Source organism: Pristiophorus japonicus, chromosome 21 (assembly GCF_044704955.1).
Source record: "Pristiophorus japonicus isolate sPriJap1 chromosome 21, sPriJap1.hap1, whole genome shotgun sequence".
NCBI lineage: Eukaryota > Metazoa > Chordata > Chondrichthyes > Pristiophoridae > Pristiophorus > Pristiophorus japonicus.
The window spans coordinates 35547778-35574731 of record NC_091997.1 but is presented as its reverse complement, the minus strand read 5'-3'; the positions used below and the strand labels follow the sequence as shown (position 1 = coordinate 35574731).

The window sequence follows — 26954 nt, the reverse complement described above, 5'->3', positions numbered from 1 at the left end:
TTATCCCCCTTTCCCTCCTCTTCTGAAGGCGCTGACCATTGCTAGGTTACAGTTCCTGGTTGCCATCCCATAACTTGACAATGATGATCAGCAGAATATTTGACTGTAGGTGGCAGGCAATCTTAGTCTTGCCCGACACTCACACAGCAGCCAGGGTCGCTGGATAGCGACTGAGGGCAGGAACCATGGCTGAGTGATTGAACCCCTCCCGTCCCTCCTCCCCCCCACACCGCCCCCCCCTCCCCCAGCTCAGGTGCTGAGGTCTGTAGGGGCTGCTCTGTCACCCCTTGCTAAGATGAGGTGACTCAGGCAAAGTCCAGGATTGAACCTGGCATCGCCTGGCATGTTTGTGGCTCAGCCATTGGGCCTTAAACCCCACATTTCTTTTAAAAAGTCAACTCAACTCCAAAGAATGCATGGACATGAGAATGCAATGTGTGGATTTGGACTGCCCTTCGCTCGGGACTAATCTAAAAGCAGGCTCTGGGGAACTTCCTACTTGACAAATACCCTGGATCGGAAGCGTGGGCGAGTCTGTTCCATCACCAGTAACCCCTTTAGTTATTGAAACCTGCTTTTACAGATGAAGCAAAATTCAAACTTAACACTTCTTAATTTAAAATAACCGCTGACCGCACTTTCCCAGGGAATCAAAGCTTTGTGATCAATAACTGACTGTCGGTCGCCAAAATGAGTAAAGCCCTCTCGGTCTGAACCTGCCACTGTTTTTTCATGCACCTTTGTTCATTTAGAAATGTAATAAATATTGAAAGAGCCTCCCTCCCAAACCCCCGGTAGCATTATGGAATCGCTCCAAGTATATAGTGAGGCTCTGGAGATCACATTTGTCGCTTGCTTTGGCGAGAGTTAGGATTTGAGAGAGGGAATGCTGCTGGATTTCCTCATCACGAGCCGGAGTTCGATGTCGGGGAGACCGCCTTGCCTGGTCTGGGAGCAACCCTCGTCAGTCGCTGCCAGGTGTAGGTCAAACCGCAGGGAGGCTGATTTCTTGCGGAGGTGCGGGTTATCCTTGAAGAAGGAGCACTCCCACTCCTTGATCACCTCGTCCATTTTCTCTGTCCTGAAACGATCACAAGTTTATTGAGCCGACCTTGCCGACTGATAATAACTTTTATTTATATAACGCCTTTAACTTAGTAAACTGTCCCTAGGCGCTTCACAACAATTTTACAACACATTAGATATTGATCATTGAGGGAAAGAGAGAAAAAGCGTGAGGATGAAGTGTAAAAAGAGGTTAACGGCTCCGTCAGAAGCGGCAGCCAAAATGCGCACACAGATTGACACATTACATTGTAAATTACATTGTAAATAATACAAGGAGTGTACAATAGTAAAATCAGTATAATAAAGATTAATTATAATTAAACAAAATTAAATAATATATACCATAATTATAAATTAAGCTAAAATTAGAAAATCAGCAATTGAATCAAATTAAATCAGTTATTAGCTTTCTTTAAAATTCATTCCCTATCCAGTGATTCAATTAATCTTGAAGAACCAATCACTGTCCTCCATCTTTGTGATGTCATTTTATTTTATTTCTTATTTTGTCCTATTGACAGGACTTGTAATAGCTCCAAACCGATCTGTGAACAGTCACCACATTTTAATACGCCACTCATTACTTACTTTATAGAATCTTACAGTACAGAATCTTAAAGAAAACTAATAACTGATTTAATCGTGCCTGTGTCGGCTCTTTGAAAGAGCAATCAAACAAGTCCCACTCCCCTACTCTTTCCCCACAGCCCAGCAAAGCTTTCCCCTCCTAGTATTTATCCAATTCCTGTTTGAAAGTTACTATTGAATCTGCTTCCACCGTCCTTTCAGGCAGCGCGTTCCAGATCACAGCAACTCGCTGCGTAAACACATTCTCCTCATTCCTCCCCCCTCTGGTTCTTTTCCCAATAATCTTCAATCTGCGTCCTCTGGTTACTGACCCTCCTGCCACTGGAAACACTACCTTCCTAGGTACTCGATCAAAACACTGGTTCAGCCCCAGCTGGAGTACTGTGTTCAATTCTGGGCCCCACACTTTTCGAAGGATGTCAAGGCCTCAGAGGATGCAGAAGGGATTTACTAGAATGGTTCCAGGGATGGGGAACTAGATCGCTCTGTCACAGAGCCGGCACAGGCACGATGGGCCGAATGGCCTCCTTCTGTGCTGTAAGATTCTAAGATTGTATATTTTCTGCCGAGAGGGGACTCTGTCATAACATCTCCACAGGAGGAGGCAGAAAATCTTCAAGAGAAAAAAAACTTTGACAGAAGCCTTGTTTGGGAGGGTCGTGAGGACAGGAATGAGCCTTGGGGAGAAAAGGCAAAACTTTGTGAATCAGTGGGTGAGCCCCTCAACATAATCCAGTGGCAACATGGATAAAAATTGAGGGTAATTTACAGCTCAATCATTCCTGGTCAATCTCAAAGGTCTGTCATTAATCACAGTAACTCCTAACTTCCCATGGCATGATTTTAAAGAAGAACAGGGGAGTTATCTCCGGTGTCCTGGGGCCAATATTTATCCCTCAATCAACATAACAAAAGCAGTTTATCTGGTCATTATCACATTTGTAGGGTCTTGCTATATGTTTCCCACATTACAACAGTGACTATCCCTCAAAAAAATACTTCATTGGATTTAAAGTGCTCTGGGGCGTTCTGAGGTTGTGAAAGACGCTGAATAAATGCATCGCGTGTCTCTGTAGACAGTGCAGAGTGCATTACAGCTGACCTCTATCCAGTCGTGACACGGTGAACTATTGTCACAAGCTCTTTAATGGGGATAACAGCTGCCGTTATTTGCATGAACCAGTGTGCCAGCCGAGGAACCCAAGCCGCCATATGTCAGACATTTTATTTTGAGATGGAAGCCACCTGCATCACACAAAGTGTGGCAGTGTCTTCTCCTTAGGCAGTTCCCTGGAGTCGAGGATGACTTGCTTCCACACTAAATTGAGTTCTAATGTGACTGATGAGACCAATGTGGGACCGACAGTCTCTGTCACAGGTGAGGCAGACAAGTGGGTGGGGTGCCTGGGTTGTTGTACGCTCCTTCTGCTGTTTGCGCTTGTCTTCTGCGTGTTCCTGGCAAAGAGACTCGAGGTGTTCAGTGCCTTCCCGGATGCTTCTCCTCCACTTTGAGCGGTCTTGGGCCAGGGATTCCCAACAGTTGGTGGGGATGTTACATTTTTTCAAGGAGGCTTTGCGGGTGTCCTTGAAGCGTTTTCTCTGCCCTCCTGGGGCTCGCCTGCCATGACGAAGCCCAGAGTAGAGTGCTTGTTTCGGGAGTCTAGTAGTGTAGGGGTTATTCCAAAGAACGTGAGTTCAAGTCCCACCGTGGTGAGTTGAGAATTTGAATTCAGTTTAAAATAAATCTGGATATAAAAAGCTAGACTCAGTAAAAGTGACCATCATCATCATCAGATTGTCTTTAAAAACACATCTGGTTCACCAACGTCCTTTAGGGAAGGAATCCTTACCTGGTCTGGCCCTTATGTGGCTGCGGTCCCACACCAACATGGTTGATTCTTAACTGTCCTGTGACATGATGCTCAGTGTATCAAAGCGGTACTTCAGGTGAATGAAGGCCACCATCACCTTCGGACAATGAGGGATGGCCAATAAGTGGTGGTGACAACCACATCCCGAGAATGAATAAAAGAAAGAAAGACTTGCATTTCTATAGCGCCTTTCAAGACCACCTGATGTCTCAAATTACTTTTGGAATGTAGTCACTGTTGTAGTGTCGGAAACGCGGCAGCCAATTTACGCACAGCAAGCTCCCACAAACAACAATGTGATGATGACCAGATAATCTGTTTTTTTGTTATGTTGATTGAGGAATAAATATTGGCCCCAGGACACAGGGACAACTCCCCTGCTCTTCTTCAAAATAGTGCCGTGGGATCTTTTACGTCCACCTGAGAGCGCAGACGGGGCCTCGGTTTAACGTCTCATCCGAAAGACGGTACCTCTGACAGTGCAGCACTCCCTCAGTACTGCCCCTCCGACAGTGCAGCGCTCCTTCAGTACTGCCCCTCAGACAGTGCAGCACTCCCTCAGTACTGCCCCTCCAACAGTGCGGCGCTCCCTCTGTACTGCCCCTCCGACAGTGCAGCACTCCCTCAGTACTGCCCCTCTGACAGTGCGGCACTCCCTCAGTACTGCCTCTCCGACAGTGCAGCGCTCATTCAGTACTGTCCCTCCGACAGTGCGACGCTCCCTCAGTACTGCCCCTCCGACAGTGCGGCGCTCCCTCAGTACAGCCCCTCCGACAGTGCGGCATTCCCTCAGCACTGCACTGGAGTGTCAGCTGAGATTTATGTGTTCAAGTTCCTAGAGTGGAACTTGAACCCACAACCTTCTGACTCGGTGCCATTTTCTATTACCTATTCAATGCTCTATTAAGAATGAAATAGAAATTGTTGTACTTACTGAATTTTGCCAGGAGCTTTTGAACTCTCGGCCACCATGTTGCGAGCTAACACCTCCTGCGTGGTCACCATCTCAATCCTCTGCTCCAGGTAGCGCTCAATGACAGCAACTGCAGGCGAAGGTATTCAGTCAAACCGCATGAACCAGGTTTACCAACAGTGAGAACTCAGCAGGTCTGGCATCCCCTGCCATCCTTACTGCAAGGTAATCGTGTCTTGTTTTGGGTTGGGGCGCGGGTAGTTCAGGATGCAGGAACAGCCAACTGCCAAACAACGACCCTTGAGAGGGTGTGGTTGCATGGAATGCCCGCGTTGGGGGATGATGGCTGGGGATTGTCTCTGCAACCCTCACTGAAATGACCCTTCATTAAACTTTGTAATAAAAATGAACCCACGATTTCTGGTCTCAGTGGCGAGAAGCCACTCGCACAGGTCAGGAAGCTCCTCCCTGGAAGGGAGGGAAGATCAGCAACACAGTGACCCAGAACCACATTCCTACCACTCTGAGTAACTAGGTTCAGAATGACATTTTACTTTTTACTCGGGATTTGGGCGTGGCAGGCAAGGCCGCCGCTAACTGCCCATCCCTCGATCTCCTGCGAAGGTGGTGGTGGGCCTTCCTATTGTTTTCGCGGTTGAGTAGCTTGCCAGGCTGCTTCAGAGGGTGTGGGACTAGTACCACATACAGGGCAGACCGTCTCAGAGCTCCAGGTTCCTTTTTTGAACAACATCAGTGAACTAGTTGGGTTTTTCAATAATTCAGCACAGACATGACCGGATTTATTCAATTCAACTTCACAACTGCCTAGGGTGGGATTTGAACTCTGAACCAATGGGTTGTTCATCCAGTATTGACACCACCACCTGCAGGTTCGCCATACTACTTAGTAGAGTACATGATGTCGGGGATGAGAAGCAAAAAGGAGTGGAGAACAATGTTGCCAAGAAGACAATGTAGATACAGGAAAACGAGAGCAGCACTCTCCGTCTCTGATGTCATCGTGCACACGGCTTACCACCAAGGGCGCTACCCAGCGCCGAGCCTGTGGCCAACATCTCGCCGTAGGCAACTAGGCCCATATATCAGTGCCTGGTCTCCAGTCGTCTTGGACCTCCTTGCCACTGGATCAAGACCTTGCTCAGCTAAGCCCGAGCGGTAGCCGGAGTGCAACGACCACCCCACATTAAAAGAACTCACGTACAGGCATCTTCCACTCCGTTAACATGAAGATCGGGACCTGGAACGTCAGGACCCTCATGGACAACCCCAACAGCAACAGGCCGGAATGCCGCACCGCCATAGTTGCCCGGGAACTTAGACGCTTTGATATCAACATCGCCACCCTAAGCGAGACCCGACGGGCAGGAGAAGGCCAGCTCAAGGAACAAGGGAAACCAGAAGAAGAGTGCCGCCTCCACGGAGTCGGCTTCGCCATCAAAAACGAGCTGTTTGACCACCTTAAAGACTCCCCCTGCAGGGCTAACGAACGCCTCGTGAATCTTCGACTCACCCTATCCTGGAATCAAAGTGCCACAGTCATCAGTGCGTACGCCCCAACACTCAATGCAACCGATGAGGTCAAAAAGGGTTTTTACACCAACCTCGAAAAATCCCTGTCCTGCGTCCCCGTGGGCGACAAACTAATCCTCCTCGGTGACTTCAATGCCAGGGTTGGCAAGGACACAGACCTCTGGAGGGGGGGGGGGGGGCGTGACTGGCAGAGAGGGAGTAGGGAAAGCCAATTCCAGCGGTATCCTACTCCTGACAAAATGTCTAGAGCACGAACTTGTCATCACCAACACCTTGTTCCGCCAGAGAGACAAATACAAGGCATCCTGGCAACACCCTCGCTCCAAGGACTGGCACCTGCTCGACTATGTCATCGTCCGAGCCAGGGATCACAAGGTTGTGTGCATCACCCGCGCTATGACAGGAGCCGACGACTGCTGGACGGACCACCGCCTAATCCGATCCATCATCGACATTAACATTGCCCCAAAGCGAAGGGGGCAGCAGAAGCAGTGCCGCAATAAAGTCAATGCCGGGGCACTTAAGGACCCAGCTAAGAGAGCCCTATACAGCCAGCGCCTCACAGCTAACCTGGCATGCCTTGATGACCCTGAGACGCAAAATGCCCCCAGCGCTTGGTCTGCCCTCCAAGCCTCCATAACTAGTGCCTGCAAAGAGATACTCAGTTACTCAACCAGGAAACCCCAGGACTGGTTTGATGAGAATGATCAGGAGATCCAAGAGCTAATAGATCGCAAGCGCAGGGCATTTCTGAGCCTTAAACAACAACCCAACGCGGGAGCAGCAAAGCAGCATTACTGACGGCTCAAGGCTGAGGTCCAACAAAAAACCCGGGACCTAAAGAACAGGAGATACAGCAGCTGGTCAACAACCATGATGTGTGAGGATTCTTCATCGCAGTCAAGGCCACCTACGGGCCAAACACCCAAGGCCCCACCCCACTGTTGGTCAAGAACGGGGAAACACTCATCAAGGACACCGAGGCAGTCAGGGCCCGCTGGAAGGAGCACTTCGAAGATCTTCTCAATCGAGACTCTGCCTTTGACTCGTGTGTTCTCGACTCCATCCTGCAGCATGCTACCCGCCACCACCTCAGTGAGACCCCAACACTGCATGAGGTAGAAAAAGCCATACGACAGCTTAAAAACAACAAGGCTATGGGTGCAGACGGAATCCCTGCTGAGGAAGTATGGTGGAGAGGCACTGCTGGCGCGAATAAACGACCTCATCTCTCATCTGGAGGGAGGAGATCATGCCGGGGGATCTCAGAGATGCAGTAATCGTGACCATCTTTAAAAAAGGGGACAAGTCTGACTGCGGCAACTACAGAGGAATCTCCCTGATATCAGCCACCGGGAAAGTCATCGCTAAAGTCCTCCTCAACCGTTTGCTTCCTGTGGCCAAGGAGCTCCTCTCGGAGTTACAGTGCAGATTTCGTCCCCTACGGGACACAATGGACATGATTTTCACAGCGCTACAGCTACAGGAAAAATGCAGGGAACTGCGCCAGCCCTTATACATGACTTTCTTCAACCTTACAAAAGCCTTTGACACTGTCAACCGCCAAGGTCTATGGAGCGTCCTTCTCCGTTTCGGATGCCCCCAAAAATTCGTCACCATCCTCCACCTGCTCCACGACGACATGCAGGCCGTGATCCTTATGAACGGATCTATCACAGACCCAATCCACGTCCGGACCAGGATCAAACAGGGCTGCGTCATCGCCCCAACCCTCTTCTCAATTTTTCTCACCGCCATGCTCCACCTCACAATCAACAAGCTCCCTGCTGGAGTGGAACTAAATTACAGAACCAGTGGGAACCTGTTCAACCTGTGCCGTCTCCAGGCCAGGTCCAAGACCACCCCAACCTCTGTCATCGAGCTACAGTATGCGGACGACGCCTGTGTCTGCGCACATACAGAGGCTGCACTCCAGGACATAGTCAACGTATTTACTGAGGCGTACGAAAGCATGGGCCTTAGCTAAACATCCGTAAGACAAAGGTCCTCCAGCAGCCTGTCCTCATCGCACAGCACTGACCCCCAGTCATCAAGATCCAAAGCGCGGCCCTGGACACCGTGGACCACTTCCCCTATCTCGGGAGCCTCCTATCAACAAGAGCAGGCATCGATGACGAGATCCAACACCGCCTCCAGTGCGCCAGTGCAGCCTTCGGCCGCTGAGGAAAAGAGTGTTTGAAGACCAGGCGCTCAAATCTACCACCAAGCTCATGGTCTACAGGGCTGTAGTAATACCTGCCCTCCTGTATGGCTCAGAGACATGGACCATGTACAGTAGACACCTCAAGTTGCTGGAGAAATATCACCAACCATGTCTCTGCAAGATCCTACAAATCCCCTGGGAGGACAGGTGCACCAACATCAGCGTCCTCATTCAGGCTAACATCCCCAGTATTGAAGCACTGACCACACTCGTATCTGGCAGGCCACATAATTCGCATGCCAGATACGAGACTCCCAAAGTGCTCTACTCAGAGCTCCCTCATGGCAAACGAGCCAAAGGTGGGCAGCGGAAACGTTACAAGGACACCCTCAAAGCGCCCTGATAAAGTGCGACATCCCCACTGACATCTGGGAGTCCCTGACCCAAGACTGCATCCTGAAGGAAGAAGTGCATCCAAGAGGACGCTGAGCACCTCGAGTCTCAACGCCAAGAGCATGCAGAAATCAAGCGCAGACAACGGAAAGAGCGTGCAGCAAACCTGTCCCACCCACCCCTTCCCTCAACGACTAGCTGTTCCACCTGTGACAGAGTCTGTGGCTCTCGTATTGGACTGTTCAGCCACCAAAGAATTCACTTCAGGTGTGGAAGCAAGTCTTCCTCGATTCCGAGGGACTGCCTATGATGATGATGATGATGATGCAGACGGCTGTTGCACAAACACATAGACACCTCACACGGCATTGTAGAGAGACTTGCAGAGGGGACGAGCATTAGAATTACAGCACGGATTAGATACAGATCTCCCTCTACTCTGTCCCATCAAACACTCCCAGGGCAGGTACAGCACGGGTTAGATACAAAGTAAAGCTCCCTCTACACTGTCCCATCAAACACTCCCAGGGCAGGTACAACATGGGTTAGATACAAAGTAAAGCTCCCTCTACACTGTCCCATCAAACACTCCCAGGGCAGGTACAGCATGGGGTTAGATACAGAGTAAAGCTCCCTCTACACAGTCCCATCAAACACTCCCAGGGCAGGTACAGCACAGGGTTAGATACAGAGTAAAGCTCCCTCTACACTCTCCCATCAAACACTCCTAGGGCAGGTACAGCACAGGGTTAGATACAGAGTAAAGCTCCATCTACACTGTCCCATCAAACACTCCCAGGGCAGGTACAGCATGGGGTTAGATACAGAGTAAAGCTCCATCTACACTGTCCCTGAGATGAGAATATGCACTGAGACCAGTTGCCCGATACTGCCTGGGGTCCTGGATTAGGAATGTCTGCAGTAGGCGGTGTTCAGACAAACTTCGTATGTAAGAATGTGAAACAGATCACACTCACCTGAAGGGAGAGTAATCACTTTCTGATGTAAACTCCTATGTGAAGATTGAGAGCCACCAGATGCTGCAGCAGAGAGTCTAGAATGTAGAAAAGTTGTAAAATTATTCTGGGTATCAGAGGCAGACATTTGTCCACGACAGTCATTGTGTCGATCGGTCACACACAGCCTTTGTCATAGGTTTCTCGTCCTATGTCCAGCTGCACTCTCGGTCTCAGGGCCGGCACTGAAGCCAAGACTAGAGATACAAGATCCGTCCAGGGAAATTAAACCAGCTCATTAGTCATTCTGAGTGCCACTTATTCTAACCTGTGGTGAATGAGCCTTTCTTTCACCAATCTGTCAAAAGCCTCCTGAGTAATACCCTCTGGCCATCCCATTATCGAGTCTCGCAGTTATATACTTTGCAGCCGGTTTATTATTGATGCTCCATTTCATAAATCTTAGCTTTCGCTTACACTACCTTCCCTTTAGATTTTTGCTGATTTCCCACTTGTTGGGACAGCCTGACTGTTTACCCGATGCTGACTTTGAATTACATCGAATGTACAGCACAGAAACAGGCTATTCGGCCTGACAGGTCTATGGCTGTTTATGCACCACACGAGCCTCCATTCATCCTACTTCATCTCACTCTATCTGCATATCCATCTATTCTTGCGTGCAGTTCTGGTCACCACATTACAGGAAATATGTGATTGCACTGGAGAGGGTACAGAGGAGAGTGACGAGGATGTTGCCTGGAATTTCAGCCAGGAGGAAAGATTGGATAGACTGGGTTTGTTTTCTTTGGAACAGAGGAGGCTGAGGGGATACCTTATTGAGGTGTATAAAATTATGAGGGGTCTAGACAGAGTGGATAGGATGGACCTATTTCCCTTGGCAGAGGGGTCAACAACCAGGGGTCACAGATTTAAAGTAATTGGGGGGAGGTTTAGAAGTGATTTGGGGGGAAATGTTTTCACCCAGAGGGTGGTGGGGGTCTGGAACTCACTGCCTGAAATGGTGGTAGAGGCAGAAACTCTCATAGCATTTAAAAAGTACTTGGATGCGCACTTGAAGTCTCGTAACCTACAGGGCTACGAACCAAGAGCTGGAAAGTGGGATTGGGCCGCATAGCTCCTTGTCGGCCGGCGCGGACACAATGGGCCAAAATGGCCTCCTTCCGTGCTGTACATTACTATGATTCTCCCTCATGTGTTTATCCAGCTTCCCCTTAAATGCATCTATACTACTCACCTCAACCCCTCCCTGTGGCAGCGAGTTCTACGTTCTCATCACTCTCTGGGTAAAGAAGTTTCTCCTGAATTCCCGATTGGATTTATTAGTGACTATCTTATATTTATGACCCCAAGTGGAAACATCTTCTCTACGCCAACCCTATTGAACCGCTGGTGAAAAGAACCCCAGCATGTTCAGTCTTTCCTGATAGTCATAACCTCGCAGTTCTGGTCTCATCCTTGACTGATGGAAGGCTCAGTGGGAGATGCATTGCCTGGCGTGGAGGTGTGAACCCCGAGGAGCAGAAAGATTCTAGGTTGGAGTCCTGGTCTGTGCTGGATTGTTTGACCCCACCTGCAGCAACAGCTGGAGTACCACAAACTTCCTCGGCTCCTGGTCCGGCAACGTCTCAATTTCAAAATTCTCATCCTTGCGTTCCAATCCCTCCATGGCCTCACCTCTCCCTATCTCTATAACCCCCTCCAGTCCCACAGACCCCCGAGATCTCTGCTGTCCTCCAATTCTGGCCTCTTGATTCCTGATTATAATCACTCCACCGTTGAGGGCTGTGCTAACTGTGTCAGCTGTGGCTCAGTGGGCAGCACACTTGCCTGAGTCAGAAAGGTTGTGGGTTCAAGTCCCACTGGAGCATAAGATCTTGTCTGACACTCCCAGTGCAGTGCTGAGGGTGCAATGCACTGTTGGAGGTGCCGTTTTTTAGATGAGACATTAAACCGAGGACCCACCTGCCCTCTCGGGTGGATATAAAAGATCCCGTCACATTATTTCGAAGAAGAATAGGGGAGGAGTTCTCCCTCGGGCCAATATTTATCCCTCAACAAACATCAGGAAAACAGGTTATCTGATCATTATCATGTTGCTGTTTGTGGGAACTTACTATGCACAAATTGGGTGTTGTGTTTCATACATTACAACAGTGACTACACTTCAAAAATAAATAAATAAATTTACTTAATTGGCTGCAAACACTTTGGTATGTCCAGTGATCATGAAAGACGCTATGTAGGAATAGGAATATAAATGCAAGTCTTTCTTTCTTTATGCCTTCAACTGCCTGAGCCCCAAGCTCTGGAATTCCTTCCCGAAATCTTTCCACCTCTCTTTCCTCCTTTAAGACACTCCTTAAAACCTGTCTCTTTGACCAAACTTTTGGTTACCTCTCCTGAGATCTCCTTATTTGGCTTGGTGTCAAATTATTGTCTGATGACGCTCCTGTGAAGCTCCTTGGCATGTTTTACTACAATAACGGTGCTATATAACTACAACTTGTGGTTGTGTAACCAACCCTCCGCCAGGGCTAGAGATGCAATGACTCAGCCAGGGTTCTGCCTTCCTGATCACTATCCAGTAACCCCCTGGTAGAAAGTGTGTGCAGTAACCTCAGGTGAGGTTAAGACCAGGATTAGGTGTGATGCCCTCCATAGTTGAACAGCCTGCCAACAGTGACTGTCCAGTTTCCTTTGTGAAGAATGACGACTTGAGCAGAATGCAGGAAATGAGTAACTCACCAACAGTCGGTCCTTTGGCAGAGGTGGTGAGGGGATTGTGAAAAAATTCATGCATCAGAAAATTATGACAAGATACATAGCATAAATGCTGCATTAAATTGCTACGAAAGAGGAATACGGGAATGCCAGTACTTGCCTCCCCTCCTCTCTGTCCAGGAGACCGCGGTACATTGCTATTTCTCGCTCCAGCCTCATCTTGGTGTTGAGCAGCGACTGGTGTTCCCGAGCCTGGTGCTCAATGTCTCTTCGCACCTCCTGTAACTCGCCCTCCAGCTCCACGATCACCGACGACAGGCTCTTCAGCTGCAGCTCGTATCGCTGCTCTGTCATCTGCAGCGAGTTCTCCAAACCCTTTTGCTGTGAGGACACATCGATTCAAAGCACACCTGTGATCATCTCAGCTCAGGACATTCACTAAACGTCACACTCACAAAAAGGGAACTTTTCTTATTTTCACAAGAGATGTTCCTCACACCCAGATATCTATTTTTGTTCTATTAGTAAAAGTCCAGTGTATCCTACTCACACCTTATTTCCTTCTTTCGGATGAGACGTTAAACCGAGTCCCCATCTGCTCTGTCAGGTGGATGTAAAAGATCCCAGGGTACTATTTCGAAGGAGAGCAGGGGCGTTCTCCCCGGTGACCAGACCAATATTTATCCCTCAGTCAGCATAACAAAAACAGATTATCTGGTCATTATCACATTGCTGTTTGTGGGAGCTTGCTCTGCGCAAATTGGCTGCCACGTTTCCCACATTACAATTGTGACTACACTCCAAAAGTACTTCATTGGCTGTAAAGTGCTTTGAGACGTGGTCATGAAAGGGGCTATATAAATCCAAGTCTTTCTTTCTGTCTATTGTCACGAGTTTTCAATGAGGCTTTTTATGTCAACATTTATAGAGTTCTGATAAAAGATCATCGACCCGAAACGTTAACTCTGTTTCTCTCTCCACAGATGCTGCCTGACCTGCTGAGTGTTTCCAGCATTTTCTGTTTATATTTCAGATTTCCAGCATCTGCAGTATGTTGCTTTAGTTTTATACTGGGAATCTATATGGAAACATTTATAATGGGAATGTATGTTCAAAATCATGAGGGGTCTGGACAGAGTAGATAAAGAGAAACTGTTCCCATTGGTGGAAGGGTGCAGAACCAGAGGACACAGATTGAAGGCGATTGACAGAAGAACCAAAGGCGACATGAGGCAAAACGTTTTTACGCAGCGAGTGGTTAGGATCTGGAATGCGCTGCCTGAGAGGGCCAGACTCAATCGTGGCTTTCAAAAGGGAATTGGATAAATACCTGAAGGAAATAAATGTGCAGGGAGTCGGGGGAAAGGGCAGGGAGTGGGACTGGCTGAGGTGCTCTTGCAGAGAGCCGGCACGGGCTCGACGGGCCGAATGGCCTCCTTCTGTGCTGTGACCATGCTATACTTCTATGTAAACATTTATAATGGGAAAAAGGCAATCTGAAAACCCTATTTGTTGTAAAAGGTGTGAGTTCCTTGATCCGTGCTTCATCTTATTTTGTTATTTTGTCTTTTTAACCCAATTTTCAGGTGTGCTATCTCCACTCTGCCAAAATTCATAGCACTTCACGGGGGTACTGGGAGGATAGTGTCTAAAGTCAAGGAGCCTATGGGCTTGGGTCCTGAGATGAGGGCGCATTATTAAGCGGAGTATGAGGGTCAGGGAGTGGGCCGGGGTCTTGGAGCGTTGGCAGGATAGTGTCGAGCTGTTTGTGAGCATTGTTACGGAGGCCTGGCAGCCAGAGGGCACCAGAGGCTAGCAGCAGTCAGGGGTCCCTGAGTTAGTTCTATTGTGGCTCCTTCGTCCCTCTCGCTGCTCCTGCTGTATCTGCCCATGCTCCAATCACCGACTTGGATCTTGATGACGTCACCCTCCTGCAGCAGCTCGCGCTTGTAGTGACATGCCTCCACGCTGCCCATGGCCGCCGCTCATTTTATGGCTCCGACCTGCTGCTGATCTGAAGTGATTGGGCCCAGGGGAGGCGCGAGTTCGGGGCCAGGGGCAGCACTAGGTCCGTGCAGCAGATCTGGTCTCCAGTCGTCTTGGATAATCCTTGCCACTGGACCAAGACCTCGCACTGTCAGGCCTGTATGGTGGCTGGTGTGTAACGGCCACCACACGTTTAAAAAATCCACGCACAGGCATCTTCCACCCTTTAGGATGTAGTTCGGGTCCTTCATTGAAACACCTGTGAACGCATCCTTTTTTTGGCGTGGAACCAAGTCATCCTCGTTTCGAGGGACCGCCGATGATGCTGATGATGATGGGCTATTGTGAGCGACAGGCTCTCACAGGTTTGAGGGACAGATGGCTAAGAGAACGGGACTAAAAGCTGCCCCTTCACTGAATTCCTGCTGGTCAGCCTGCGCTCGCAGGCAAGCCGCAGCTCCATTTAGGTTGCCATTGCTTCCTGGGATGGGGCATTTGTCCAATGAGGAGAGATTGAGTAGACTAGGCCTATATTCCCTAGAGTTTAGAAGAATGAGAGGTGATCTCATTGAAACAATTAGAAAGACTTACGCTTTTCACGACCACCAGACGCCCCAAAGCGCTTTACAGCCAATGAAGTACTTTTGAAGTGTAGTCACTGTTGTAATGTAGGAAACGCGGCAGCCAACTTGCACACAAGCAAGCTCCCACAAACAGCAATGTGATAATGACCAGATATTCTCTTTTTTTGTTATGTTGACTGAGGGATAAATATTAGCCAGGTCACTGGGGATAACTCCCCTGCTTTTCTTCAAAATAGTGCCATGGGATCTTTTACGTCCACCTGAGAGAGCAGACAGGGCTTTGGTTTAACGTCTCATCTGAAAGACAGCACTTCCAACAGTGCAGTGCTCCCTCAGCTCTGCATTGGAGCATCAGTCTAGATTTTTTTTTTTGTCCATGGAGTGGGACTTGAACCCACAACCTTCTGACTTAGAGGCGAGAGTGCTGCCCACTGAGCCACGGCTGGCACCTAAGGGGCTTGACATGGTTAATGCTGAGAGAATGTTTCCCCTGGCTGGAGAGTCCAGAACTAGTGGTCACAGTCTCAGGATAAGTGTTATTTAGGACTGAGATGAGGAGAAATGTCTTCACTCCAGGGGCTGGTGAATCTTTGGAACTCTCTGCCCTAGAGGGCTGTGGATGCTCAGTCATCGAGTATATTCAAGGCTGAGATCGATAGATTTTTGGGACCTAAGGGAATCAGGGGATATGGGGATATGGGGACACTGCAGGAAAGTAGAGTTGAGGTAGAAGATCAGCCATGATCTTGTTGAATGGCAGAACAGGCTCAGGACCTGAATGGCTGACTCCTGCTCCTAATTTTTATGGTCTTATTTCAGATACATCGTCCACTGTGTCATTGGGTAATTCCTGCCTCCAATTTACTGACTTAAAACTCAGGCGCACGATTGGACGGTTTGCGGACTTGCACACTCTTTAATGACCTTCGGCATAAACAAAAGTATTTCCAAAATGCTCAAACGTTCATTGTCTATGCAGTTTCCAAATTTTTATTGCAGAATTATTGAGCTTTAAGCCCAGAGATGGTTCACTGTCCTCTCGCAAGGGGAAGATTTATTCTGTGGATTTGGAGCCACAATGAAGCGGCTGGGGTTAGCGATGATTAACAGGGGCGGCAGCTACAAGACGGAGCCCGATAATTGCAATTTATCTTGCAGCTAAGGGTTTAAAATCACTTCTCGGCCTTTTGGCTAAGATCTGCATAACTAACCTGACCAGCCACCATGACCTCCGGGTGGTTTCTCCCTGGTCAGGAAGGTATATGCTTACATTTTTGTAAACAGGAGGTGGGTGGAATGGCTTGACCCATCCACCTCCATGGCACGAACCTGGTATTGCAGTACTTCCAGGAACGGTGCAGTGGCTCTAGGCCTTTTGGCTAAGAGCATTGGCGCAGAGTGATCCTTGACTGGTGCAGGGTGACCTCTGGCGTTTGTGACTTGACAAAGAATTGGAAACGATTGGCTCGGAATTTATAATAAAAAAAATTAAAAAAAATCACTTCAGAAAATAAACTGAACTACTGTCCGACTTTTCCACTGAGAAAAAGGAATCGATTTTCAATAAACTATCTTTGTTGCAGTCTCTAAAAGCAGAGGCAGTTTAATCATAGATGCTGTGTAACTGTGAGCTCAAAGCTGAGTCATTCATCTTCGAAAAGGAACGGTTGTCGATTCTTAAAATGGGAAACTTGGCGGAAATAAAGCTTAAGAAAGTTCACTCACCAGTTTCTTTACAAGTTGTTGTGAAATAGCAACATTCTACCCTACATAAACTAGAGGTGATCCAAAACTCGGCTGTCTGTGTCCTAACATGCACCGAGTCCCGCTCACCCATCACCCCCTGTGCTCACTGACCTACATTGGCTTCCAGTTAAGCAGCGCCTCGATTTCAAAATTCTCATCTTTAATTTCAAATCCCTCCATGGTCCTCACCCCTCCCTATCTCTGTAATCTCCTTCAGCCCCACAACCCCCTGAGATGTCTGCGCTCCTCTCATTCTGCCCTCCTGAGCATCCCTGATTATAATCACTCAACCATTGGTGGCCGTGCCTTCTGTTGCCTGGGCCCTAAGCTCTGGAACTCTGCCTAAACCTCGTTACCTCTCTTTCCTCCTTCAACACGCTCCTTAAAACCTACCTCTTTGGCCAAACTTTTGGTCACCTGCGCTAATTTCAACTTATACGGCTTGGTTATGAAGCGCCTTGGGACGTTTCATTACGTTAAAGGCACTATATAAAGGCAAGTTGTTGTTGTTGTTGAAAACCTCCCAGAAGGAGAGGGGCGGACACTGAGAAACACACTGCTGCCCCTGGGAAATGCTACAAACGGTAACTGCTGGGTCGACACAGGCTGGTAACCTCGACTCTTCCGAGTAGACAGGAAGTGTACAAGTGGCTATAAGGTTTTTATTATAGGCATAGATCGACAATAGTGGATAGATAACCAAGTGCTTTATATGTCACTGATTATTAGCATGCCACTGATATACAGACCAGAAAATCAGAACTCCAATCATGAGGCTATCCCGAGCTGGAGCAGGGGGACCAGGACTGTGCAATTGTGTAGTGGGAAAGCGGGTTGTGTAGAGGACACAGAGAGGCTGCAAAGAGATTTAGATAGGTTAAGCGAATGGGCTAAGATTTGGCAGATGGAATACAATGTCGGAAAGTGTGAGGTCATCCACCTTGGGGAAAAAAACAAAAAAGGGAATATTATTTGAATGGGGAGAAATTACAACATGCTGCAGTGCAGAGGGACCTGGGGGTCCTTGTGCATGAATCCCAAAAAGTTAGTTTGCAAGTGCAGCAGGTAATCAGGAAGGCAAATGGAATGTTGGCCTTCATTGCGAGAGGGATGGAGTACAAAAGCAGAGAGGTCTTTCTGCAACTGTATAGGGTATTGGTAAGGCCGCACCTGGAGTACGGCGTGCAGTTTTAGTCGCCTTACTTAAGGAAGGATATACTGGCTTTGGAGGGGGCACAGAGACGATTCACTAGGCTGATTCCGGAGAAGAGGGGTTACCTTATGATGATAGATTGGGTAGACTGGGTCTTTACTCGTTGGAGTTCAGAAGGATGAGGGATGATCTTATAGAAACATTTAAAATCATGAAAGGGATAGACAAGATAGAGGCAGAGAGGTTGTTTCCACTGGTCGGGGAGACTAAAACTAGGGGGCACAGCCTCAAAATATGGGGGAGCCAATTTAAAACCGAGTTGAGAAGGAATTTCTTCTCCCAGAGGGTTGTGAATCTGTGGAATTCTCTGCCCAAGGAAGCAGTTGAGGCTAGCTCATTGAATGTATTCAAGTCACAGATAGATAGATTTTTAACCAATAAGGGAATTAAGGGTTATGGGGAGTGGGCGGGTAAGTGGAGCTGAGTCCACGGCCAGATCAGCCATGATCTTGTTGAATGGCGGAGCAGGCTCAAGGGGCTAGATGGCCTACTCCTGTTCCTAATTTTAAAAAAAATTAGAACCACCCTGCCTGTGTAAACAGTGACTTTGCAAAGTGTAATTCGAGCCATTCTGACTGCCAACTCCAGACAGGTTACAGGTTAAGACCCTCTCACTCCCCTGCCAAGCCCAAGTTCCCACCCCAACCCAGCCCAAGTTCCCCTTCACCCCGACCCTATCATAGAGGGGGCATTGCGTGTGGGTCACGGAGTGTTAACAGATTTATTGGGTATGAAGAGAATCGTGAGTGTCGTGACTTCTGGATTTCTTCCAGTCTTGCCATCTGGATCATGCTCTCAAACTCCACCCCCCCCCCACCACCCCATCCCCTTTAGACCTGGATCATGTTCTTCTGCCATCCCCACTGTGCTCTCCGTACACTTTACAACCACACCCCCCCCCCACTGAATTCCTGACCTCCCCACTCCCTCCGATAACCCACTTTCTGTCTCCCCTCTCTGATCTCCCCTCTTCTCCGATCTCCCCCCTTGCTATCCCCCCGTCTTTGATCTCCCCCCCCAATCTTCCCCCTTCTTCGATCTCCCCCCCTCCACTCTCCGATCTCCCCCCCTCTCCGATCTCCCCATCTCTCTCTCCGCTCCCTCCTCTCTTTTCCCCTCTCTCTCACCCTCTCTCTCTCTCTCCGATCTCCCCCCTCTCTCTGATCTCATCCCTCTTTCCGATCTTGCCCCCTCTGATTTCCCCCTCTCTCTCCGAACTCCACCCCCCCCTCGCTGACCTCCCCCCTCTCTCCCTCCTCTCTCTCTCTCTCTCTCTCTCTCTCCCCCCCCCTCTCTCTCGCTCTCTCTCTCTCCACCCCTCTCTCCAATCTCCCCACCCCTCTCTCCAATCTCCCTCTCTCTTCATTTTCTTTTTCGATCCTGCTGTTTTCGCCACAGATCCAGCGAGGGGCCATGTCCCACAGAGCGTGGTTGGCCACGCTGCACCGTAATTGGGATACCACGCAGCTGGACCTCGCTAAAATGTGAACATGCGCAAAAGGGAGGTGCTGAGTCCAGGGCGTGTGCAGTAGGACACAAAAAAGTTGTTGTAGATAATCACTTTGATAAATGCTGGCCATGTCAGCGACGCCTACATCCCAGAACGAATAACAAAAAACGGCCTGTTTCTGTGCTGTAAATACCATGGCCGAGAAATTGGCCTCCTTTGCCCCTCTCGTTATTGTCTCCGGGGGTGGGGGGGGGCGGGGGTGATAATGGGGTGCGAACGACTTACCGACCGGGCGCGGTGAAAGGAGCGACTCCCGCTAAATTGGCCAAGAGATTTGCGGCGGCGGTAACACCTTGCGCCATGATCTCCCACGCCCGGTGATGGTGACGTCATTGTCCTGTGCATCACCCCGGATCCAAACTTGGGTTTGGTCCGCTGCAGGAGGCGTTGTTCGGGAGGCCGGAAGCTTGGAGAGCGATGCTTAAAAGGGATGTTGGTGTGGGGAAGCAGAAACATTGTTCCAAAGCATAATGTGAATTTTTAAAGATTTTTCTTCAGCCACGATCGATCAGCCCAGCACTCTGCTCGAGTATGTGGGGCTGATCGGCAGCTGTGATCCGGCCCATCGGGGACCAGCTCACTTTCCCCAATGCAGAACTTGCAGCGATGGCCCTTCCCTTTAAGGGAGGGGAGGAGCCTCAGATCCCGGCAGCTCTGCACCGCAATCACCCCGTCTGCGTTTAGCTCTCCAACGGATGTGGTAGCGCTTGATTTAGCGCTCCACTTCCTTCCTGGAGCGCCAGCACCGAATTTAGAGACAGCGGACAGTCATTTGCGTCTGGCGCTAAGTGTTCCAGCTGTCAAAACTTAGTGCCCCAAGCGGGCCATTCCCGAATTTCTCCCCCATAGTAATACAATGTGATCTAAACTCACCACTCACACTCTGACCCGGTGAACCTTTCTGGCTGCATTGTTCCAGGTGTCCTCTCTCTGTCCCGTTAAGTATCTCGTATTCCTCTGCAAGGTCTCCTCTGAGCGGTGATTGCTGCCAATACTGAGGTTCAGCCTTGTTACCCTTCTCTGTAGGCCCCTCTCTTTTTCTTAGACAGTCCCTCGAATCAAGGATGACTTTCTTCCCCATCAACAAGGGATAAATTCACAGCTGTTTCAATGAAGGGCCTAATATTCCACATCCCGAACTGCATATTGAAGGGTGGAAGATGCTTGTGCATGGATTCTTTTAACGTATGGTGGCTGTTGCACACCAGCCACCACACGTGCTTGACATAGTTTGGTCTTGGTCCAGTGGCAAGGATTAGCCAAGACGACTGGAGACCAGCTCTGCTGCACGGACCTAGTGCGCACACATATTGCAGTGTGGGCTGGCCCGGGAAGGCGACGGCTGTAAAGAGAGCGACTGGATTGAACGTCACCATAACCCAGGTCGGTGATTGGAGTGTGGGCAGGTACAGCAGGAGCGGCGAGGTTGGGGCAAAGAAGCGGCGAGAGATTGCAGAGCGATATGATCGGGGCCCAGGAGAGGCGTGGGCCCAGGGGTAGCATGGACCAGCCCACACTGCAACACTGCCCCTCTAGTGCAGTAGTGAGCAGCGCTGTAACTGGGCAGTGTGTGCGTCTAATGTTTTGTCCTGTGAAAGCTGCACTCACAGTCAAGGCTGCACTCCTGTTAAGTATTCTATTAAAAATAAATCCAAAGCCCTCCATGTTAAGTGTGGAATAATGAGGGTGATGTTTCTTTGTAAGCAACTCAACCACCAATTCTCTCTTTATATTTCCGTGCAGTTTCCAAAGTGTTCCTATTATAGATGTTAAACATTCTCCCAAACTGACGGAATCATCGACTGCTTTAGGAGCACAAAAAGGTCCATTAGTGATGACCACAACGTACATTTATATAGGTTGAAGAAATGGATTTTTAGGAGGCTTTTGAAAGTGGGGAGAGAAGTGGTGAGGGGCAGAGATTTATCGAGAGTTGCGGTGTGTAGGGGCTCAGTGACTCGACGCTCTGCCACCGATAGCAGATCAAAGTCAGGAGAGCAAACCGACATAGACCTGGGCATTTTTTCACCACCTATCTACCTTCTCCCCATATCCCTCAAGGGGCAATGTGAGACACCGCTATACTGTCAGAGGGACAGTGCTCAAGGAGTGCTGTACTGTCAGGGGCAGTACTGAGGGAGCCCGCTGCACTGTTGGAGGGACAGTACTGGGGGAGCGCTGCACTGTCAGGGGCAGTACTGAGGGAGTGCCGCACTGTCGGAGGGGCAGTACTGAGGGAGCGCCGCACTGTCGGAGGGGCAGTACTGAGGGAGCGCCACACTGTCAGAGGGGCAGTACTGAGGGAGTGTCACGCTGTCAGAGGAGCAGTATTGAGGCACCGCTGCACTGTCGGAGGGGTAGTGCTGAGGGAGCGCCGCACTGTCAGAGGAGCAGTACTGAGGCACCGCTACACTGTCGGAGGGGCAGTACTGAGGGAGCACTGCATTGGCGGAAGTATCGTCTTTCGGATGGGATGTTAAACCGGGGCCTCGTCTGCCCTCGAAGGTGGACGAAAAGATCCCATGGCTCTAATTTGAAGAAGAGCAGGGAAGTTTCCCTGGTTCCCGGGGCCAATATTTATCACTCAATCAACATAAGAAAACAAATTATCTGGTCATTATCACATTGCTGTTTGTGGGAGCTTGCTGTGCACAAATTAGCTGCTGCATTTCCCACATTACAACAGTGACTACACTCCAAAAAGTTCTTCATTGTCTGAAGTGTTGTGGTACATCCTGAGATGGTGAAAGGCGTTATATAAATGCAAGTCTGTCATTTATTTTTCCTTTCAGGCAGCGGGTTCCTGATCGCAACAACTAGCTGCTTGAAAAAAATCTCCTCTGGTTAAACACCCCTCCCCCCGCACTCACTCCCCTCCCCCGCACTCACTCCCCTCCCCCCGCACTCACTCCCCTCCCCCCGCACTCACTCCCCTCCCCCCGCACTCACTCCCCTCCCCCCGCACTCACTCCCCTCCCCCCGCACTCACTCCCCTCCCCCCGCACTCACTCCCCTCCCCCCGCACTCACTCCCCTCCCCCCGCACTCACTCCCCTCCCCCAGCACTCACTCCCCTCCCCCAGCACTCACTCCCCTCCCCCAGCACTCACTCCCCTCCCCCCACTCACACCCCTCCCCCCACTCACACCCCTCCCCCCACTCACACCCCCTCTCCCCACAGCAAGGGTATTGAGGAATGTGGAGCCAAGGCGGGTGGATGGTGTTAAGATACAGATCAGCCATGATATCACTGAATGGCGAAACAGGCTCGAGGGGCTGAATGGCTCCCTCCTGTTCCTGTAGTCCTATTTCGATGATTGGGCCTTATTTAATACTGACAGACGATTTGCCTACACCTTTACAGCGCTGATTGGCAGCATGGCGATCGGTGGCAGGACATCCGGCAACATCCCCGTAATTCATCCTCCGACCTACAGCCAGCAGCACCACAGGAGGATTGCGAGTGGCGAACACATGGCAGTCACACGGTCTATGTTATCATTCGTTACAAATGCAAAACAATCTTTAAAATAAGAGAATCCAGTCACTGACCTGGAACCTGCAATTTACAGCAGTACAACTGCTGTCTGACTGACAACAGCTTGCATTTAAATTGTGCCTTTAACTGAGAGTGCCGCACTGTCAGAGGGGCAGTACTGAGGGAGTGCCGCACTGTCGGAGGGGCAGTACTGAGGGAGCACTGCACTGTCGGAGGGGCAGTACTGAGGGAGCGCTGCATTGTTGGAGGGGCAGTACTGAGAGAGTGCTGCACTGTCGGAGGGGCAGTACTAAGGGAGTGCCGCACTGTCGGAGGGGCAGTACTGAGAGTGCTGCACTGTCGGAGGGGCAGTACTGAGGGAGTGCCGCACTGTCGGAGGGGCAGTACTGAGGGAGCACTGCACTGTCGGAGGGGCAGTACTGAGGGAGCACTGCACTGTCGGAGGGGCAGTACTGAGAGAGTGCTGCACTGTCGGAGGGGCAGTACTGAGGGAGTGCCACACTGTCGGAGGGGCAGAACTGAGGGAGCGCTGCACTGTCGGAGTTGCCATTTTTTGGATGAGATGTTAAACCAAGGCCCTGTCTGCCAACTCAGCTGGACATTAAATGTCCACGACACTATTGGAAGAAGAGTAGGAAGTTCCCCAGGTGTCCTGGGGCAATATTTATCCCTCAATCATTAAAACAGATGATCAGGTCATTATCACATTGTTGTTTGTGGGAGTTTGTTGTGAGCAAATTAGCTGCCATGTTTCCCACAATTCACAGTGACTACACTCCAAAAAGCACTTAATTGGCTGTAAAGTACTTTAGCACGTGCTGAGGTTGTAAAAGATACTGTATAAATGGAAATCTTTCTATTTTTTTGATATTACATCTATTACAAATGGCTGCTGTGACGGGAGGCTGTAATTACACTGTGACAGGTTTAAATGGTCTATTATAAATGTGGACGGGGGATTTATAATTTAAAAGGTTAAGAGGAAGGGCACAGGGACGGACTTTATTGCAGATTAATACAATTTCAAAAGAAAAAAAGAGTAACCAAGGAACCACTGCTGCCAATTTACAGAGAATCAATCGCAACTAATGGGCTTCGGGGCATGTGTAAGGAACTGGAATGGAAGGGAGCTCACGATGTGCTTGTTTACAGCAACCAACCTTTCAGGGGCTGGCCAGGGAACACGCAGCGGCAGCTCAGCAGCGTGTCGTGTGTTAAAAATGCACAGGAACGCTGCCGTCGTTAATAAAATATCTATCGTCCAACTTACAAACCCATCAAATAATTTGTTAGCGGAAGATTGATATTTTCAGAGGGAGTCGGCTTGTTGGACCAAGTTACCTATTACTGACCCGAAAAATTCAGAGAATGACACAGCACAAGAGGAGACCATTGGGCCCATCGTGTCCGTGCCGGCTCTGTGGCAGAGCGATCCAATCAGTGCCACTCCCTTTCCCTTTCAATTATTTACCCAATGCCCATTTGAAAGTTACTATTGAATCTGCTCCCACCGCCCTTTCAGGAGGCGCGTTTCCGATCACAACAACTCGCTGCGTAAACACATTCTCCCCATCTCCCCCACGCCCTTAAACCAATCACCTTAAAATACTTTAATTCCAGTTCGCTTTATTTCATGTCCAATGCAACCCTCCCCCCCACTCACACACACCTCCCCCCTATTCACAGCGCCTCCCCCACTCACAGCCCCCCACTCACACAACTCTTTTAGAGTAAACAAATCAACATTAGATCGAGTGCCCCCCGATCTGGGGGACATTCCTTATAACAGCCCTCTTTTTTTGTTTTTTGTTGTTTTTTTTTGTATTTTTGTAGGTTTTGTTTGGTGTTTTTTTTAGGGCATTAAAATTCAATATTTTATAAGTGCCCCCTATAAAAGTGGAGGGGGACACTAAAACCCCGGCAATTAAAACAAATTAAACTTTAAAACATAGAATCAAATTAAAATTTGGTTGCCAGGGGTGATGATGCACTCCAGTCCCTCCGCCGCCCACGCCCCCCTCACACACCCCTCTCCCCACTCATACGCTTCCTCCACTCACAGCCCCTCCCCACTCACACACCCATCCCCCCATTCTCAGCCCCTCCCCATTCACACATCCCTCCCCCCACTCACAGCCTCTCAACCCTCCCCCACAGTCCCGCACACTCCCCACACTAACACCCCGCCCTCACTCACACCCCTCCCCCTACTCACACCCCCTCCCCCTACCCCTACCCCTCCCCCACTCACACCCCCTCCCCCTACTCACACCCCCTCCTGTGACTAAAAGCAAAACATTCAAACGTTTTATTTTTTAGTCATAATCGGAAAGGTATATGGAGTTAGGTCGCGGATCAGCCATGATCTGTGACTGGTAGAACAGGCCCAAGGGGCTGAATGGCCTCCTCCTGTTCCTGTGTATCTGAAACAGAGAGACTGGTTAATGTGTTAAGTGGATCCCTTCACTCCAGGGCCTCCCACCCTTCCTCCCCACTCACGGTCAGTCACTTTGCTGCACTGGTTTCAGGAGTTTCGCTCCACCGTCATCCTGAGTGTCAACTCTTCCCCGGTTACAGACAACCACAGCATAAACCCCGGCACAGGCCATTCGGCCCTACGGGCCCGTGCCGGGGTTTATGCTCCATACCAGCCCCCTCCCACCCCTCTCCATTTCACCCTGTCAGCATTCCACCACCCCCCCCCCCCCCCCCCGCCCGCCCCCCGCCGTCCCCCAGCATCAGGTTCTCCATCAGCTGACAGGGCAAAGTGTAGTCGGAGAATCTGTCGCCCCCATGTCCCTCAATACCTTTGCTTAACAGAAAGCTATCCATCTCGGCTTTAACATGAACAATTGATCTAGAATCAATTGCCATTTGTGGAAGAGAGTTCCAAACTTCTACCGCTCTTTGCGTGCAGAACTGTTTCCTAATTTCACTCCAGCAAAAACCTGGCTCTAACTTTCAGACCATGCCTAATTAAATTGATGACCCCTTGCCAGTTTTAAATGCCCGCCATTCCTGGTTGTTCCTTTATCTGTATCCAGTCTGTCAGGACCCTTGGACTGTATAGTCAGAGCCTCGAGTCTGCCTGTACTGCCCATCAGTCTGTCAGTCGCCAATGCCTGTACAGAGGGTGTGGACAGTCACCCAGCACTGTATCACAGAGCAGGCTTCCCTGTGAGGAGATGTGCTGCCTGTACAACATTCTCAGTCCCCACCCTTCCATTCCCTTCACCTGACGGTGCTGACTCATGCTGGGGCCTGAGCCCCTCCCCAGAGGGTGATGTGGGCACGCGAGGCGGGGCACAGGGTGTTGACTGTGGAGGCCATCGTAGACTGCACACAGTCCTCACAGCCGCGCATCGCAGCAGGAACATCAATCGGAAAGGGGAATAGCGTTGAGTAACGTGACATTAGTCGATCTCGGCTGGGTCAAGGTTGTCAAGGATAGCCTCAGTGTCCCGGGATTGTGACTGAGGAAGAATCAGCCATGGGCACTACCCCGCCCCCAAATCACTGGCCAGTCGCCATTGCTGGAACGTGAGGACACAGTCAAAGAGCAGAGCGATCTGGCTGTGAGGCTAACTACAGCTGAATAGCTGCGGACACTCACCGCCAAGGCTCGTACACGGCGAATGGCATTTTGGAATAATACTCAAATCAGGAATCAAGGCAGAAAATCAACGAGACAGAATTTTTTAAAAAGGTAGTTCCAATCAGTAGCTCCCATTCACTCTTACCAAAGCATGGAGAGATTCTATTTCCACCTGGAGGCCTTGCCATTGGCGCCTGGCATCATTCAGTTCTGCCCTGGCCGCCTTCAGGGAGTTTTCATCCTTATTCATCTCCGCATCACTGACGTCCAGCAGCTACAGAAAGGGATAATGAAGAATCAGCAATACGGGACGCCAGCATTTCCGACTGTGACACTGCGTATCTGTTGTCACATTTCAGGCACGTTAAAGAAGCTGGAAATGACAGGCCAGTATTGCACTGAGCTAATCATCCTCTACAGCCTTTATCACAAAGAGCAGCCTTGCTGGAATACATATACCTGAGTGCTGATACAGGCGTCTATATCCAGCCGATTCCTCTGTATAATCTTTGCATAATGCTTTTTGATGTCTGTAAGGAGCTGGGACAACTCCATTCCTCCTCTGCTCCCATC

At 49.8% G+C, this 26954-nt stretch overlaps 1 protein-coding gene and 1 non-coding gene across 2 annotated transcripts; one reads left to right on the top strand and one right to left on the bottom strand.

The window, feature by feature from the left end:
• Positions 1–726: 726 nt before the first annotated feature.
• krt222 (keratin 222) lies at positions 727–26954 on the bottom strand. The gene is made up of 6 exons (XM_070864056.1): positions 26841–26954; positions 26527–26655; positions 12410–12630; positions 9526–9602; positions 4462–4570; positions 727–1081 (listed from the first exon to the last, which is right to left on the bottom strand). The coding sequence occupies exons 1-6, from the start codon at positions 26934–26936 to the stop codon at positions 868–870; spliced, it is 846 nt and encodes a 281-aa protein (XP_070720157.1). The 5' UTR covers positions 26937–26954; the 3' UTR covers positions 727–867.
• LOC139234218 (U2 spliceosomal RNA) lies at positions 15991–16185 on the top strand. The gene has a single exon (XR_011588296.1). It is a non-coding gene; the product is annotated as a U2 spliceosomal RNA (small nuclear RNA).

Coding starts and splice junctions, on each gene's coding strand:
- krt222 (XM_070864056.1), bottom strand. CDS start 26,936: ATGGAGTTGTCCCAGCTCCTTACAGACATCAAAAAGCATTATGCAAAG. Junction 12,631..26,526: donor TAGAATCTCTCCATGCTTTG/GTAAGAGTGAAT, acceptor GTGTCCTCACAG/CAAAAGGGTTTGGAGAACTC. Junction 4,571..9,525: donor AGTGATTACTCTCCCTTCAG/GTGAGTGTGATC, acceptor CTTCGCCTGCAG/TTGCTGTCATTGAGCGCTAC.